The 14487-nt window shown below is 35.2% G+C and overlaps 1 protein-coding gene across 1 annotated transcript in view; it reads left to right on the plus strand.

Annotated features, from left to right (window-relative positions):
- The window catches only part of lama2 (laminin, alpha 2), a 203039-nt gene that overhangs the window by 170547 nt on the left and 18005 nt on the right, over positions 1-14487 (plus strand). The window contains exons 45-52 of the mRNA XM_088909270.1: positions 843-997; positions 3219-3362; positions 7198-7331; positions 10305-10464; positions 10587-10711; positions 11209-11371; positions 11680-11824; positions 13428-13566. Coding sequence (XP_088765396.1) covers positions 843-997; positions 3219-3362; positions 7198-7331; positions 10305-10464; positions 10587-10711; positions 11209-11371; positions 11680-11824; positions 13428-13566 — 1165 coding nt within the window. The remainder of the gene's footprint in view (positions 1-842; positions 998-3218; positions 3363-7197; positions 7332-10304; positions 10465-10586; positions 10712-11208; positions 11372-11679; positions 11825-13427; positions 13567-14487) is intronic.

The raw sequence follows: 14487 nt of genomic DNA on the forward strand, positions 1-14487 counted from the left end.
TCATTAAGGCATAATGTCAACACACATTTTTTGCAATTTTATAGAAAAACACTACTATTGTTTATTAATAAATAAAATATTATCATGTCACACATTCTAGGCAAACAAATTATTAACATACCCTGGCAAATTCAAATCTTCTTCTCCAGGTTTCCAAGAAATACTCATTAAAGAACTACAATCAGGGTTTGGGATTTGAAATATTTAGATTTGTTGCTGGGTTAAGTATTTTATTTAATTCAGGCCCTAATTAAATTGTAAATAATTTCCTCTTAGTTTAAGTATATTTAACAAATTAAATAGATTTATATTGCAATTATTGAATTTCCTCACAAGTATTTTTTGTGTTTTTGTTTTCCTCTATGCAATCTTTTTTCAACCTCAACAGCAATAAGTAGGTATTACATTCACCTGTGCATTGTTTTTAACATTTAAAGCATTATTCTCACCAAAGCGTATGCATGGAGCCATACCGCTTTGATTCTGCATGAGCTTTAGCTGAAGATAAGCTTCTCTTTTTGTCATTTAAAAAGTGTTGTGCCTTATTGTTTTATTTCAAGAAGATTAAGCTTGTCATTTGCCAGATTCACAAGAGCTTAGCCTGTAATGTGCACTTATAAAGATTATTAAAATTCTGTTATCATACCATGCAATTATTTGCCTTCTCTAATACCAGTTTTCTTTTACAATGAATATTCTTAAATTTTTAATTATGGCATTGTTTCTTTTTTGCTGCTTATAATACAAATAGCTTGGTGCCTATCTCCCATTGAGTCAGTCTTCTGTCTGTTTACTTTTTAAAACGTTTGACTATAATTATTATTTTTATTATTATTATTAAGTTAATGCAGCTAGCAACAAAGTCAAGGATTTGGAGGAGGAGGCTGACCGACTTCTTGAAAAGCTGAAACCTATCAAGGAACTTCAAGAGAATCTAAAGAAAAACATCTCTCAGATCAAAGAATTGATAAATCAGGCCAGAAAACAAGCAAATTCAGTGAGTACCCTGAGTATTCTGTGTATCCTGTTAATAAGTCCTGTTATTATTAGCAACAGTTTGTTCCTCAATAGTTAACCTGGTACCTTGATTGATGAGTACTACTCTGTAACCTCACTCTTCACAGAGTTCTCAATTTAATGTTCACCTGGAAAAAAAACCTTCTAATTTTCATAGGTTAATGTGGACAGTTTTCCAAACCCTGAGTTTAAGACAGTATTTATTATGAAATTATAATGAAAATGTGTTGCCATGTCATTTTACAATGAAAATACAAATTACAGTAGGTATGCGTAAATTAAGAACTAATGACTCCCTCAGTCAAAAATGAGTGTTACGTCCTCCTCATCATGTGGAATTCTTACACAAGCATCAATATCATTAAATGAGCAGGTTAATGAGGTCCCAGAATCAGGTTACTAGCAGCCGAATAAGCAAGATGAGTTAAAACCAATGGATAAAGAACAAGATAGCCCAATATTTGCTTTTGTACCAGTGAAGTTTTCTGTGAAAATGTGTTTGTTTTTTTATATTTTTTAGAAATTATTAACTATGGTAAACACAACATACTGTAAGAAGAAAACAACTAGAATCACTGCTAAAAAACAATATGATCTCCAAAAAAGCAACAAAACCAAATTAATGAAGCCACAAATGAATTACTGTATCAGTGCTGTGTGTACTATTTGCAAATACAGAAGATCAAAACCTCTCAGGGTGTTTGTGTTTCAAACATGGTATAGTAGTGTAATTCTAGTAAGGAATGCCTTTAAACAAAGTCACAGCCTTGTATTATAGGGAATAAGCAAAAGTTAATTACACGGCTTATTATCTCTGTAAAAAGAACTTCCCACATACAGTACTTCCAAGAGACAAAGCAAAACTGCACTAGTTCTATGAATTCACAAGTACAGTATATCTTTCATACTTTTTGGTTCAATTTTTGGCTCAATAAAGAACTGCAAGATAAAGATTCTGTGAATATATTATGCCTTTGAGCAAGATGCAGTGTTTTAATGCAATGCAGTGCATTAGATGTATACTTCCTTAACCTAAAACTTTAATACAGTAAGTGAAATAATTCCAAGATGTGTTCAGACTATATTTTTCAAAGAATATTCTGTATTTCTATGTGAAAAAGTCAAACCTGAGACATACATGAAGATATTGGTTTCACATATTGTTAAACTAAAAACAATTTTTAAACAAAATTTTAAACAAAACAGTTTCCCAAATAAAAAAAGAGATCGGGGGCTGAAAATATACTAAAGTACAACAAATTAAAACAAAAACAGTTGGCAGTTCAGACACTCTATCCAATTGAATTGAGCCAGTACCCAAGCTATTCTGATTAATTAGGATGGAGAAGTAATCTACCATGCCACAGCTTAGAATACTGTCATAGTATCTAACAAAAACACATTTTAAAATAAAGTAGATTTATGTTGTACATTCTTAGTTACATTAGAAAGGTTACAAAAGAAAGTAGACCATCTAGTATGTTTTTTAAATTAGTGGTCAATTGACCCAAGTATCTCATTTAGCTGTTTCTTAGATGAAGCCAGGGTATCAACTTCAACAAAGTTTGGTAGCTTTTTCCACACCCACTGTCTTCTCCCAAATCTACGAATCCTTCCAGGAAGGTTTCTTGGTCCCTTTAAATTGGTGAATTACAGTGTAGAACAATACAACCTAATTATAATATCAGTCTCCATACAAAACCAAAGTGCATGCTGCACATAAACAGTGTATATTAAATCCTCAGACTACCACTACCATGGATGTTTAAACTCTGAAATCCTGATTTTTCAAAAAAAACATGAAAAAGGGGAATGTAAATAGTTAATTGTAGCCATTTTTTTCTATCTACAGAATTGCTTCAATGACTGACAATCATTTATCAACAAATTTAAGGGCAGCATTTCAAAATGTCGACAAGATTACATGGCAGACAGTTTTTTTTTTTTACTTTTATATTTTCAGGTAGTTCACATATCATCTCATAGATTTAGTATGTAAGATACAAAACTGGAATTTTTAGATTTAGAAAGATTGATAGTTTCATTTGTTCATTTATCTAAACACGTATGTCTATGGCTCCATCTGCTTTAATTCTGTGCTGAGGTAGCTGCATTAGTGAAACAACAACAACAACAACAACAAACTGATTTAACCACAATTATCTAGTGAATAGAAAAGGATTCTTCTTTTTTACCCACAGATTAAGGTGTCTGTCTCATCGGGAGGTGACTGTATCCGAACATATCGACCTGAAATCAAGAAGGGCAGATACAATACCATTGTCCTCAATGTGAAAACGGCTGTTCCTGATAATCTTCTCTTTTATCTAGGAAGTGCCAAATTTGTAAGTTGGTTATGTTTCATTACTTAATTTTTATATGATTATTATTTATTAACCATAATGCTAAGGTAGTGTTATGTTTTAAACCTTCACAGTGAAGTGAGAATTAGAGGAAAAATATATATATACTGTATAGCATGCTTCCCTCCAGAAACCACACTTTACTGATGTGCTATTTAAAAACATATATTGAAAATATTTGCTGACAATCAGAAATGAAAATCAATTGTGTATAAATTACAATAAATGAGGGATCTTAGAGCTCATATTTCCCAAAACTCTTCAGAGAAACAACACAAATTCCCTGCCTCAAATATTAATTACAATACTAGCTACTGTAATCCGAAACCATTTTCATGCTGGTTTTCATGCACAAAAAGCATACTGGTTCATCGTTTTTAATTACACTGCAATAATTTTACAACTCAGGGAAAGAGCAAGGAAAATGTGAACTCAGAGTCTTACAAACAGGAGCATCATAATGTGAACTTGTAGAACTTCTAACACATTACTAGTGCAGTCAGTTCACACCCACCATCGCAAGACTCCAGGGTCTCATTTCTTCAAGGCTGTGTGAATGTAGAGCTCTCAAGAAGCAGTCCGCAGTGTGCCTGAAAGGAACTGCTTCTCCGGCAGTCTAAAAGCTGTCAGAAAACAGTTTCAAAGAACAGTAACTGGCAAGAAAGAATGGAATCTTTTCCTCTGCAAATGTTTCTTCAGCAGCCGATTGGATGGATATTTAACAGCCATTGACTGCCCCCAGTACTTTGGTAAAAAGCCACAGAATTCTTAAAACTCAGGAATTATCTTCCTCATTTCCTATGCCATAGACAAAAGGGTAAATTGTGTGAAATGGTCACAGAAAGCACTAAGCACTTTAGATAGGCATCTGGAAAAGATTGCTTCATTTGCACTGTTGAAACTCCCTCCACCTCCTGAAAACCTCTACTGTCATAAAATCATTATATAGCAGTAGTACTGTAATTACAATAAACTAAAAGAGACTTATTTTATCTTATTTTGAGCCGTAGGTTTTGATTGAGAAAATTGCACAGATGTATAATTTTTAAGCTAGGCAGTTTATTTTTTGCTGTTGTATCTAAATTACTGTGAAGATCAAGGGTTGGTTGATTCATTCTTAAACACAACATACTGTAGCTTCTAATGTCTGTGCTGTGTTTGTGATGAAGTCAAATAAGCAACAATGCAAAGTAATAATATGAAAGAAAATGAATTGTTTAAAAATGCTATGTTTTCAGATTAGACTTTCAAACACGCACTGTGGTTCAGTGCCACTTTTCTCTTGGTGTACTGTTCCAGAGCTGTGGGGCATAACAACAAAAGGCTCTGTCACCCACAGATTTAAACGAATAGTGAAAACAAATAATCAACCAGCTTTCACTCCATTTCCTTTTCTACTAACACTGGATTTGAGATGGAAAAAGGGAATTTACAGCTGCTTCCAAACCAATGCAGATTTAAGCATTAAACCTGATATCTCACAATCCCAGAAAAATCTGCAGTGTCTCCATAAAACAATAAATTTCTTTACAGTAGTTCTTAATAACAATTGGTTAACAATTAATAACAATTACTTGTTGTGATAACAGTTCCTCACAGATTATTTTCATAAAGAGCCCCAGTAACACAATTATCCATGAGAAAGCACCTACTATATAATGAACCCTGATATGATACAGTACATCAACTACTTATAAATACCCAGGAAGGACCACCTGATGGATCAGTTCCAAATCACTCCAACTATGACTGCTAACACAATTGGGTCAAATGAGACCTGACAATCATCCATTGGACAGTGTAAAGCTACTGTTGGTATCTAATACAGGTACCCCAACTTTAGCAGCCCACTATTGCAGGGCTCCGACTGCAATTTGAACAGAAAAATGTAAAACATAAGTCTGGATCTTGGTGGAAAAAATATGTTTTTAGATGATTCCGAGTGAATAGAGATTCCATGCCTCCTGAAAAATACAGGAACAGATAGAAACAGATTGGAAATCAGAGAATGTCTTTTGTTAACCAAAAGTGCAAATAGCCCTGTTTAACAAAATTTGTTAATCATATGAAAGTGTTAAAGGGTAACTGCAATCCCAATTTCTCAGATTGATTATTAAATCTTGGTAAGAAAATAAATTAATTAACAGTATCTCAAAATTTCATACATTCTCCTATTAAACACAAGTTTGTGAAAGTGCTGTAAGTCCCCATGTTGTCACACATGTCTTGCCTCTAGCGAGAGTGAGAGTTTGTGATAAGTGTGACAGGAAGCAGCCCTTCTGCTCACTAGTTACTGTAATGACTAATGTAATGCGAGCAAATGTTCTATGATGTAAGAGCTGTAACGGGAGCCGGGACCCTGTGCAGACGGTATCATCCGGACGTAAGTGCAGAAGGACATCAGGGGAAGGTATAGCAGGATAAGACAGGTTGACAGACAGGGAGCGGTGATAGCGGTGATCCAGAGCTCAGGGGTGTGATGAAGGCAACTTGTCCAGGGAAGTCCAAAACGGGAAATCCAGGGTACAGTCCAAAGTCCAAAAACCAAGTGATCCATCCAAGACAAGCCAGGGTTAAAATCCGGAACAGGATCCGGAACAGGAACAAGAAGTTAAAAGAGAGTGACGAGGCCAGGCGCTCCGAGCCCCGGTCTCAGACAGTCAGGATGCCGTGAGGAAGCCTATGCTGTTGGGTCTCTTCTGGACCCGCTGGTAGGTGGGATAACAGGCATCCATCTCCCAGTGCTGAGCCAGGAATAGTGAGAGCGCCAGGCTTAAATAGTGAGACAAACAGGAGCCAGGTGCACATAATCACCTAAAATACGAAAGGGTCGGAGCGCCCTTAAGAGGAGGGATGAGGATCGTGACACGAGCAAATAAGTGCAGGTGTGCAGCAGACATTTCACCACAGAAATGTTCCAAAGTGATCTGCAAGCACAGTTAACAAATAAGTAGTATTTGTTGGCTAAACTGTCTCGAAGTCAAGAGCAATACTTCTATTGGATTAACAGATTTATTCACAACCCTACTTGTTTACAGTGTTATAGGGCCATTTCACCTCACCAAAGTTTTGTTGCCTCATTCTAAATCACAGAATATGGCTCCGCATTAACCTGTAAATTTAATTTATTTTGTTATGTAAAATGTAAATTGGTTACTGTGTACATTTTACTTTCATTGTGGTTTGAAATGCACTCATCAATGCTGATTCTTTCTAACCTGGAAATATAAAAATAGCATTGCAGTTCCCCTTTAAATCAAGTCATTCATAACTTTAGATGATACATAATCTTCATCTGATAAAACTGTAGTAATCTGATTAATTACATTTTTATGTGAAACAACTACTTCCTCAATTTCCCTTTGGGATCAATAAAGTCTTATCTTTACTTGTCAACATATCATGTCTTTGAAACAAATGGATTGATAGAAAGGTGCTGTTTTAAATTAGCATATAATTGAAATACTTTCCCCTACCTAATTAAAAACAAAATATGAGGTCATTGCTTTGTCTATAATATCACTATTAAGATACACCAAACATTTATTTTCAGTTAGTGTTGTGTTCTGATAGCAATTTTTCTGATTTTATCACTGATTTCCAGAGGGAAATCAATATCCTGCTGTTGTACTTGATTTGCATGTGGCTCTTAAGTTCTAAGCATTCTATTACAATGTGCTATTCTCAGAGTGCCCCTACACATGCAATATAATTATTATACTGGGGCCCAAAGGAAAGGATTTACAAAGTGATGATAATTTTATACATTCTAAGTTCCTAGCTGTGACTGTGCATGTTTTGTTTTCATATTTCACAGACTGACTTTTTGGCCATAGAGATGCGGAAAGGCAAGGTTAATTTCCTGTGGGATGTAGGCTCGGGCGTGGGGCGTGTTGAATATACAGACCTGGTCATCAGTGACCAGAACTGGTACAGGATTGAGGCATCACGGTAAGTTAACTGCTGTCCGCATCCCCTTGCAGTAAACAGTAGATGTGCATAGCGGCTGTGTCTACACGCAAAAAAGAAGACGCATCACTGTTTGAACCAGATTCTCAAAACTGCCAGCATTTAGGAGTTACATGTTACTGTTTCCCAGTGAGAGAAACTCTGTTTCAAAATGCCATTAATAGAGAACGGTCAAAGAGGAAGAATGAACTAACTTCAAGCCATCCATGTGTGATAAGTATTCTCATTCAACACTGAGATCCACCATTGCATCAGAATTCCAAAGGCTGGAAAGATGTGAAAAACAGTCTAAAGAACACCAAACTACTGTACACATGACAATCTCTGAACATTGGAATTCTACAGTAAAATAACTCTTTCAACCATAGTCATTCTTACTATCCAATCAATGCATACAGTATTCCAAATAAATGAATAAAACTAATAAATGAGTAATGTAAAAAATAGAATTAAAAAACAAATCACCTGTGCAGACTTCACTGAGGCCAACACGCTTGTGCTCATCATGCAGTGGGAGATACCTACAGTAGTTGTGGCATAGCAGAGAGCATATTGTCAGGTACTGTCTTTATTACTGGAAACTATTATTTTGCAAAACACTAAATTAAGACTTGATTCTATCTTGGAAAATATTTGAATTGACTGGTATTTTTTATCAGCAGCTATCATTGTTCTAATATATTAGAACATGAAATATTATGAAAAAAGTACTTCACTTACTGTACCTGTACTGTAAGTGTTTCTCTGCACAACACAATGACTGTTCCCTAGCTGCTATCGTATCATATTTTATCTCTCTATCCATAAGGTAATGAATTCTAGAATTCCGAGAATGCCCATCCAAAACTCCACTGTCAGAAAGCTACTTTGCTTGGTGGTCGTGGCATCGCACAAGGTTGGAGAGCACAAGATGTTGCTTCTGCTCTGTTGGCAAGGCAGTCCATCTATTGTAGGGAGAAACAGGGCAATTTGAATAGCCAATAACCCGGCCAGTGTGAGATTTGGAAGTGGGAGGAAATCAAAGCATCCAGAGAAATGCCACGCAAACTGAAAGAGAGCATATTTTCAGAAGACTAGTGTAGTAAAATTAATACAGTACCAAAATAGCAGAAGAGTACAATTTAAAAAATCCCTTTTAGTGAAATTTGGGGTTTTACAAAGTAGATTAAGTTGAGCAAGCCTTCAGAAACTAACCTGTCAGCTACACCATTTTTCCTCTCCAGCTGTGGGTTACTAAAGCCCCAGTAAGAAAGGAAGGGTCTACGTGCAAAATAAACAGTTTCGAATGAAAAAATAATAGACAAGAATACTGTGCTGGCTTCAGCTCACCAGCCCTTCGGGATTCTGTGTTGAGTCATGGCTAATTCTCTCAATGAGAAGACCTAAATTCTGTTGTTGGATTACACATGATTAGTAGTATTACAGTATATACAGTAAATACACAAAGAGAGAAGTTAAGTTCAATAACTTAAACTGGAAAAAATAAAGATACATTGTGCGAGTCAACTATATTGACTTTAAAACCCTAGAACAGATAGTCATACAGTAGCTTCTTTAATAAAATGAATACAACCACAACATATTGTTTGACAATTTTCATAAGGTCTGATTAGCATTTTTTGTCTTCTGTATCATACAGTACGTGTATTGCACATACTGTAATATATCTCAACCAAACTTGTTTAACAGTTGTCTTTTCACTTTCTGAAATCTTATGACCAAATGGCCCATTTGTTTTCATAATTAGCCTCTTCAAGTTATGGTTTCCCATTTTCAATTTAAAATCTGTTTGTTGCCTGAATCTAATAATCTAATACATTTTTCTTCGGCTGGATGCTTGTCAAGTCCTGAATTTTATTGAAATGTTTTGACATAATCTGCTTCTGTAGTGTTAACTAATCCTTTCATTTTGGTATTATCTCAAATTTGATAACTAAACCAGAATCTAAATAATTTGTATAACTTAGGAAGAACTGTGGTCCTAGCAGACATAGTGTACAAGTGGTACTCCATTAATTACAGTACATCATCCTAATCAAATGAATTTGCCCGACGTGTTCATCAGTATAATGAACTTACTGTCATGTCTAGTCAATAAAACATCAGCGTGTCTGCCACAAAAATGAAAGTCATTTTCCTGAGAACATTGTGCATTTGTTGCAATTGTGAGTTTCTTTTAGAACTTGCATAGCACATTGTCATTCTATACAACAGTAATGATATTTCAATGTATTAACTTCCAGTCAAGAAAGATCTTAGTTATATTTCCATAATAAGGTTTATTATACTTAAAAGTTAGTTATTTAATCATTCCAGCATTGCAAACATTTAAATAAATTATCTATAAGCATTTTAGTATTGTGGCTTACACATTATTTCTGCTAGTCTTTACATTGCTTATAGAGCAGAACATTTTTCATTGGTTTACTGATGTTTATTGTGTACTGTATATACGATATGCATAAAATCTGAATAGCAGCTTATACTGTAATTAGACTCACTCCTTGTTACAGTGGCTGAAACACATTGAAAATACAAATACAAATTATAAAAAGCAGGACTCCAAGACAACATGCAAAGTCATAATGATTGCTAGGTTTTTGTAAATACAGTGTTTGTATTTCAAAATTACATTGCCATGGTAAAAAGACATGTTGATACAGTAGATGTACTTTGGCTGAATCCATTTTCAATACATGGGGTATTTGTTTAGGTGTGTGTAACATTACAGTACCTGTACATTGCATTACAGGTGTTCTACCACCTTATACAGACTTATACCTTACGCCTTATACAGACAGTGCAGCTGAGTGGAAGAAATTGGATATGTGTGTGTATACTTATATAAAGACTGAACTCAATCTGTTAATATGCTATGCTAATTGACACATTGAGAAAGATTGCTTAATTGCCTACGAATCATGCTGGCTGTAATGAGATTTCCTTCTGCTGCAGGATTGGGCGCAATGGTACGGTTTCCGTTCGTGGCCTAGAGGGGCCCACGGCTTCAAGCATGCCCACCACGAGCAGCGCCGTCTCACCTGAAGGCTACACTATTCTGGATGTAGATGAAAACGCTTTCCTCTTCGTTGGTGGTATATTGGGAAAAATAAAGGTAATAGGAACTGTTTGCCTTCTTTGGGACATTAAAGTTTTACATTTTTGTGACAGTTTGAAGAGAATGCAAACCACTCCTTTCTTGAAATACTTATACTGTTTTGTATGACACATTAAAAGAAGGCAGATGCTGTTAAAACCACCACGTTCACTGGCTGCATGGGAGAGACATACCTGGATAACAAACCCATTGGACTGTGGAACTACAGGGACAGACAAGGCAACTGTAAAGGATGTGTAGTGAGGTAAAGTGCTGAACATGTACTTTATTGCTTAGTGTTTCACTCTGTGCATGAGACATTTCTTCTTGAATGACCCCTTTAAGAATACACTGATATTTATTCATCATCTCATTTTAAAACATATGAGCCTTTCCTGCGAAGTAGTAATATAAGTTGTAAATTTGCACACCCGTTTTTACTGTACTGTGCAAGTGTTTGTTGTTCCCGATTCTATCAATATACACACTGATTATTAAAGTGATCTAAAGTTGGAAAAAAGAGGATTTTCCTGTGGGATGACTAACATTGTATTGGTTTTAGTCTATGTCCACGGAGGTGATTGCATTGACTTACAGAAAGTGTAATCCTGTCTTTTTTTATTAATATAATAAGCACAAATAATATTTACACTGACATAGTTCACTACTGTACCTATGGGGTGATTTATGCAACTATGCAGCGATTTATACGGATCAACAAGACGGCCCTGTTTCGACTCTTCTGCTTGCCTCTTTGCTCAGCCCACAGTCTCCTGACACTGAAGGTACAGTGCAGTTCGACGGAGAGGGATATGCTGCTGTGAGCCGACCGACGCGCTGGAATCCCAATGTCTCTACCATTATGTTCAAGTTCAGGACCTTCTCTACTAACGCCCTCCTGATGTACTTTGCTACAAAAGACATGGTAATATATGGAATTTCTCAACACGGTTAATATTCATTGTATGAGTATCTCTTTTCAGTGTTGTCCAATCTTTTTTTGCACGCATTGCGCATAAATCGGTTTGATATGTTGTGCGACATCTGTTATTTTATTCTATGTACTCCTGTGCCTGAGTTCTTCTTGCCGTATTGAAAATATAGAAAACCTTTCCCTTATTTCTACTAGTTTTTTGTTTCTTCCTATTCAAAGGTAAACTGCATGTTTCCTTAGTGCTGGAAATGCTACAACATGCAGTGTCTTTAAGACTCCTGTCATTATGTGCTCAACAGAAAGACTTCATGAGCGTGGAGCTGGCTGAAGGCCACGTGAAGCTAAGCTACGATCTTGGCTCTGGGGCAGCTTCTGTGACTAGTCTTCAGCGTCACAATGATGGAAAATGGAAATCATTCACCATGGCAAGAATGCAGAAACAAGGTTCACCTTAAACATGTTCTGTTATTGAGAATGTTTTTGGTGTAACGGTAGATATGTAGTTCCATATTTGTTCCACAACAGCCCTTCAGTCCAGAACCTATCCTAGTTTACACAGTTTTAAGTGAACAGAACAAATAAACGTGACCTTCCCACTGGATGGGATACCAGTCCATCGCAGACCCTTCCCCCAGAAAATGCTGGTGCCCATTTACAGTATACAGTACAGCTTTGTGCACTAGACCAACTGGGGTGAAATACCTCAGTCATAGTTCAACAGTAATGTCCGCAGTAGGAACTTGAACCACAAGCCACAGATGAATGGTCAAAAAGTCTACCCTTTTATGTTAAGAAGAAAAATATGGAAACCCAATAAGATTTCGGAAGCAATGATTTGAATCACTTTAATGGTACCTTTCACATAACATCTGTTTTTCTTTACACTGATAAAACAAAGTTACTCTTACTGAAATGGATAATAGTACCTTTAAAGTTATTTTATAGCTGCGTTTATCCAGTAATACTTTGATATTACACTGTACCGTGATATTATATTTTGCCTACATTCAGATTTTAAAATAGTAAGAGTCCACAAAATAAATTAAAACAAATTATGATTTGTAATTCCCAATATATTATCATTTGAGGTACTTTTATTTACAATTTGAACATACATCACAGTATATTTGTGTAATAAAAAAGGCAAACAAAAATTAAGACTAGTAATGAACTGTTACAGAGTGATACACACTGACCAGAGCAGGGAGTTATCCTACAATTAAATTTGAGAATCTCAAAAACTCAATATACTGTATATGTACTATATAACATGTATTAAAATAAAAGTACTAAGAATGGAGGACTAATGTAGTAAAAATTGACAAAAGGAGGATGTTTGCACCACTTGTTGTGAAAAGGGTTTACAGTATGTAAGATCAGGGCAAAAAATAGCATAAATAGTTAACCAAACTAGATGAAAATAAAAGAAAATTTAATGTGAACAAATAATATTTTATGACAGTCATAAGTGAACGGTTGTTCATAGGAGTCAAGCATTCTGAATAAGGTTGTCTATTAAATTATTAAAAAATTATTTTAAGAAAGGAGTGCAGGAACAGGTAGTATAATGATCGACATTGGTCTAACTCTCGAAATATAATGTTTTCTCAGTGATTCTATACCAAAATTCACTTCTTTGAAACAGACTACCAGCTTAGATTATAAATATTCAGTTACTGCTTTGACCTTGGCCCCTTAGCCTCCACTAGAGAATAGTTTTCATTACTCATGCCTCTCTTGTAGTTATTACATGGCTTATGAATATGAAGTCACCTGGAAAATTAGTGTTTGGCAAAAGTATTTCATACAGCATGTAAATATAGTAGTAAGTCATACATGGTATTTGTGTCATGTTTACATTAGTGTATTTAAGTAGTTTAAGACTAACATCTCCTGTTCTCAAAATAATTATTTTACTACTAACTGATTACTCGTACTTTACAGTATTTAAAGTTTGAGATTCTGTTGTTTCTGTGAAGACATTTCATTTCATTCTCTGAGAAATTAATGCAAACAGCACTGTCTTAACAAGAACTCTTCCCCACAGCTAATGTAACCATTGTGGACATAGACAGTGGTGAAGCTGAGAAGATTGTGGCAGTTTCTGGAGGAGCAAGCTCAGGTCTTAATCTAAAGGATGATGAGAGGATTTATTTTGGTGGTTTGCCATCCTTAAGGAACTTCAGGTAACAGATTTCTTTTTGGAATCACATGCTTTTTAAAGGAACAGGTTTAAAAGTAAAGTATAAACTGAATTGATATTGTATTTGTTGAGTGGTGGGGACCCCAGAGGATTTTACTGAATGTCTGAATTGTGTTGGTTACCCACTACAGAAACACAATATTATTGTTTAAATTTCTACAATTCGTTTTTTTCTCATTGGCCCTCATTGCCCACCTTCTTTCTCTTCCAGAATCTAAACATGTTCACCACCTTTGCTGCTTAACTTCTGTTAGTTTTTTCCTTGGAACTCATATACAGTGAACACTGTGAGCATGACTAACCCCTTTCTGAACAGTTCGCCTGGAATCCTTCCTACTCACTGCTAAACGTTCAGCAAACTTTAAGATATCATGAACAAACAAAATGATTTACCTTTTCATTTTAATATATTAATGAAAATTTAAATGAAGGGTGCCAATACTTTTGACCATGACATGTTTAATTGCATTTGTGCATTTAATATAATATTGCATATTAGACTCTAGTACCATGCTAACACTTTTTATCTCTTGTTTTTACAGTATGAAAGCCAGGTAAAGCATTGGTTTATGCATGCCGACAGTGAATTCACAAGTTGCCTTAGAAAATCTGGCTACCTTGCGTCACTTCTCAGTTATAAATGCAATTTTAAATTTACTGTATTGAATGAAATGAAATAGTTTTGCTTGTGGCCGTTATATTGAAATATGTACATAGAGTGTTAATCAAAATCTTAATATTTAAAAGGGAAAAATGCTGAAGAAATTGTTCTTTATGTATTCAGATTTAATGATTAGTCATTTATTTCTCTTTGCTATAAAATCAAAGTTCAGCAACATTTTCTCAATGAGAATGGAGTATAAGTACTCATTTGTTTCTGAATAAAATATTTGTTTGTTTGAAA

The sequence above is a fragment of the Atractosteus spatula genome, chromosome 2 (assembly GCF_055471065.1).
Source record: "Atractosteus spatula isolate fAtrSpa1 chromosome 2, fAtrSpa1.hap1, whole genome shotgun sequence".
NCBI lineage: Eukaryota > Metazoa > Chordata > Actinopteri > Semionotiformes > Lepisosteidae > Atractosteus > Atractosteus spatula.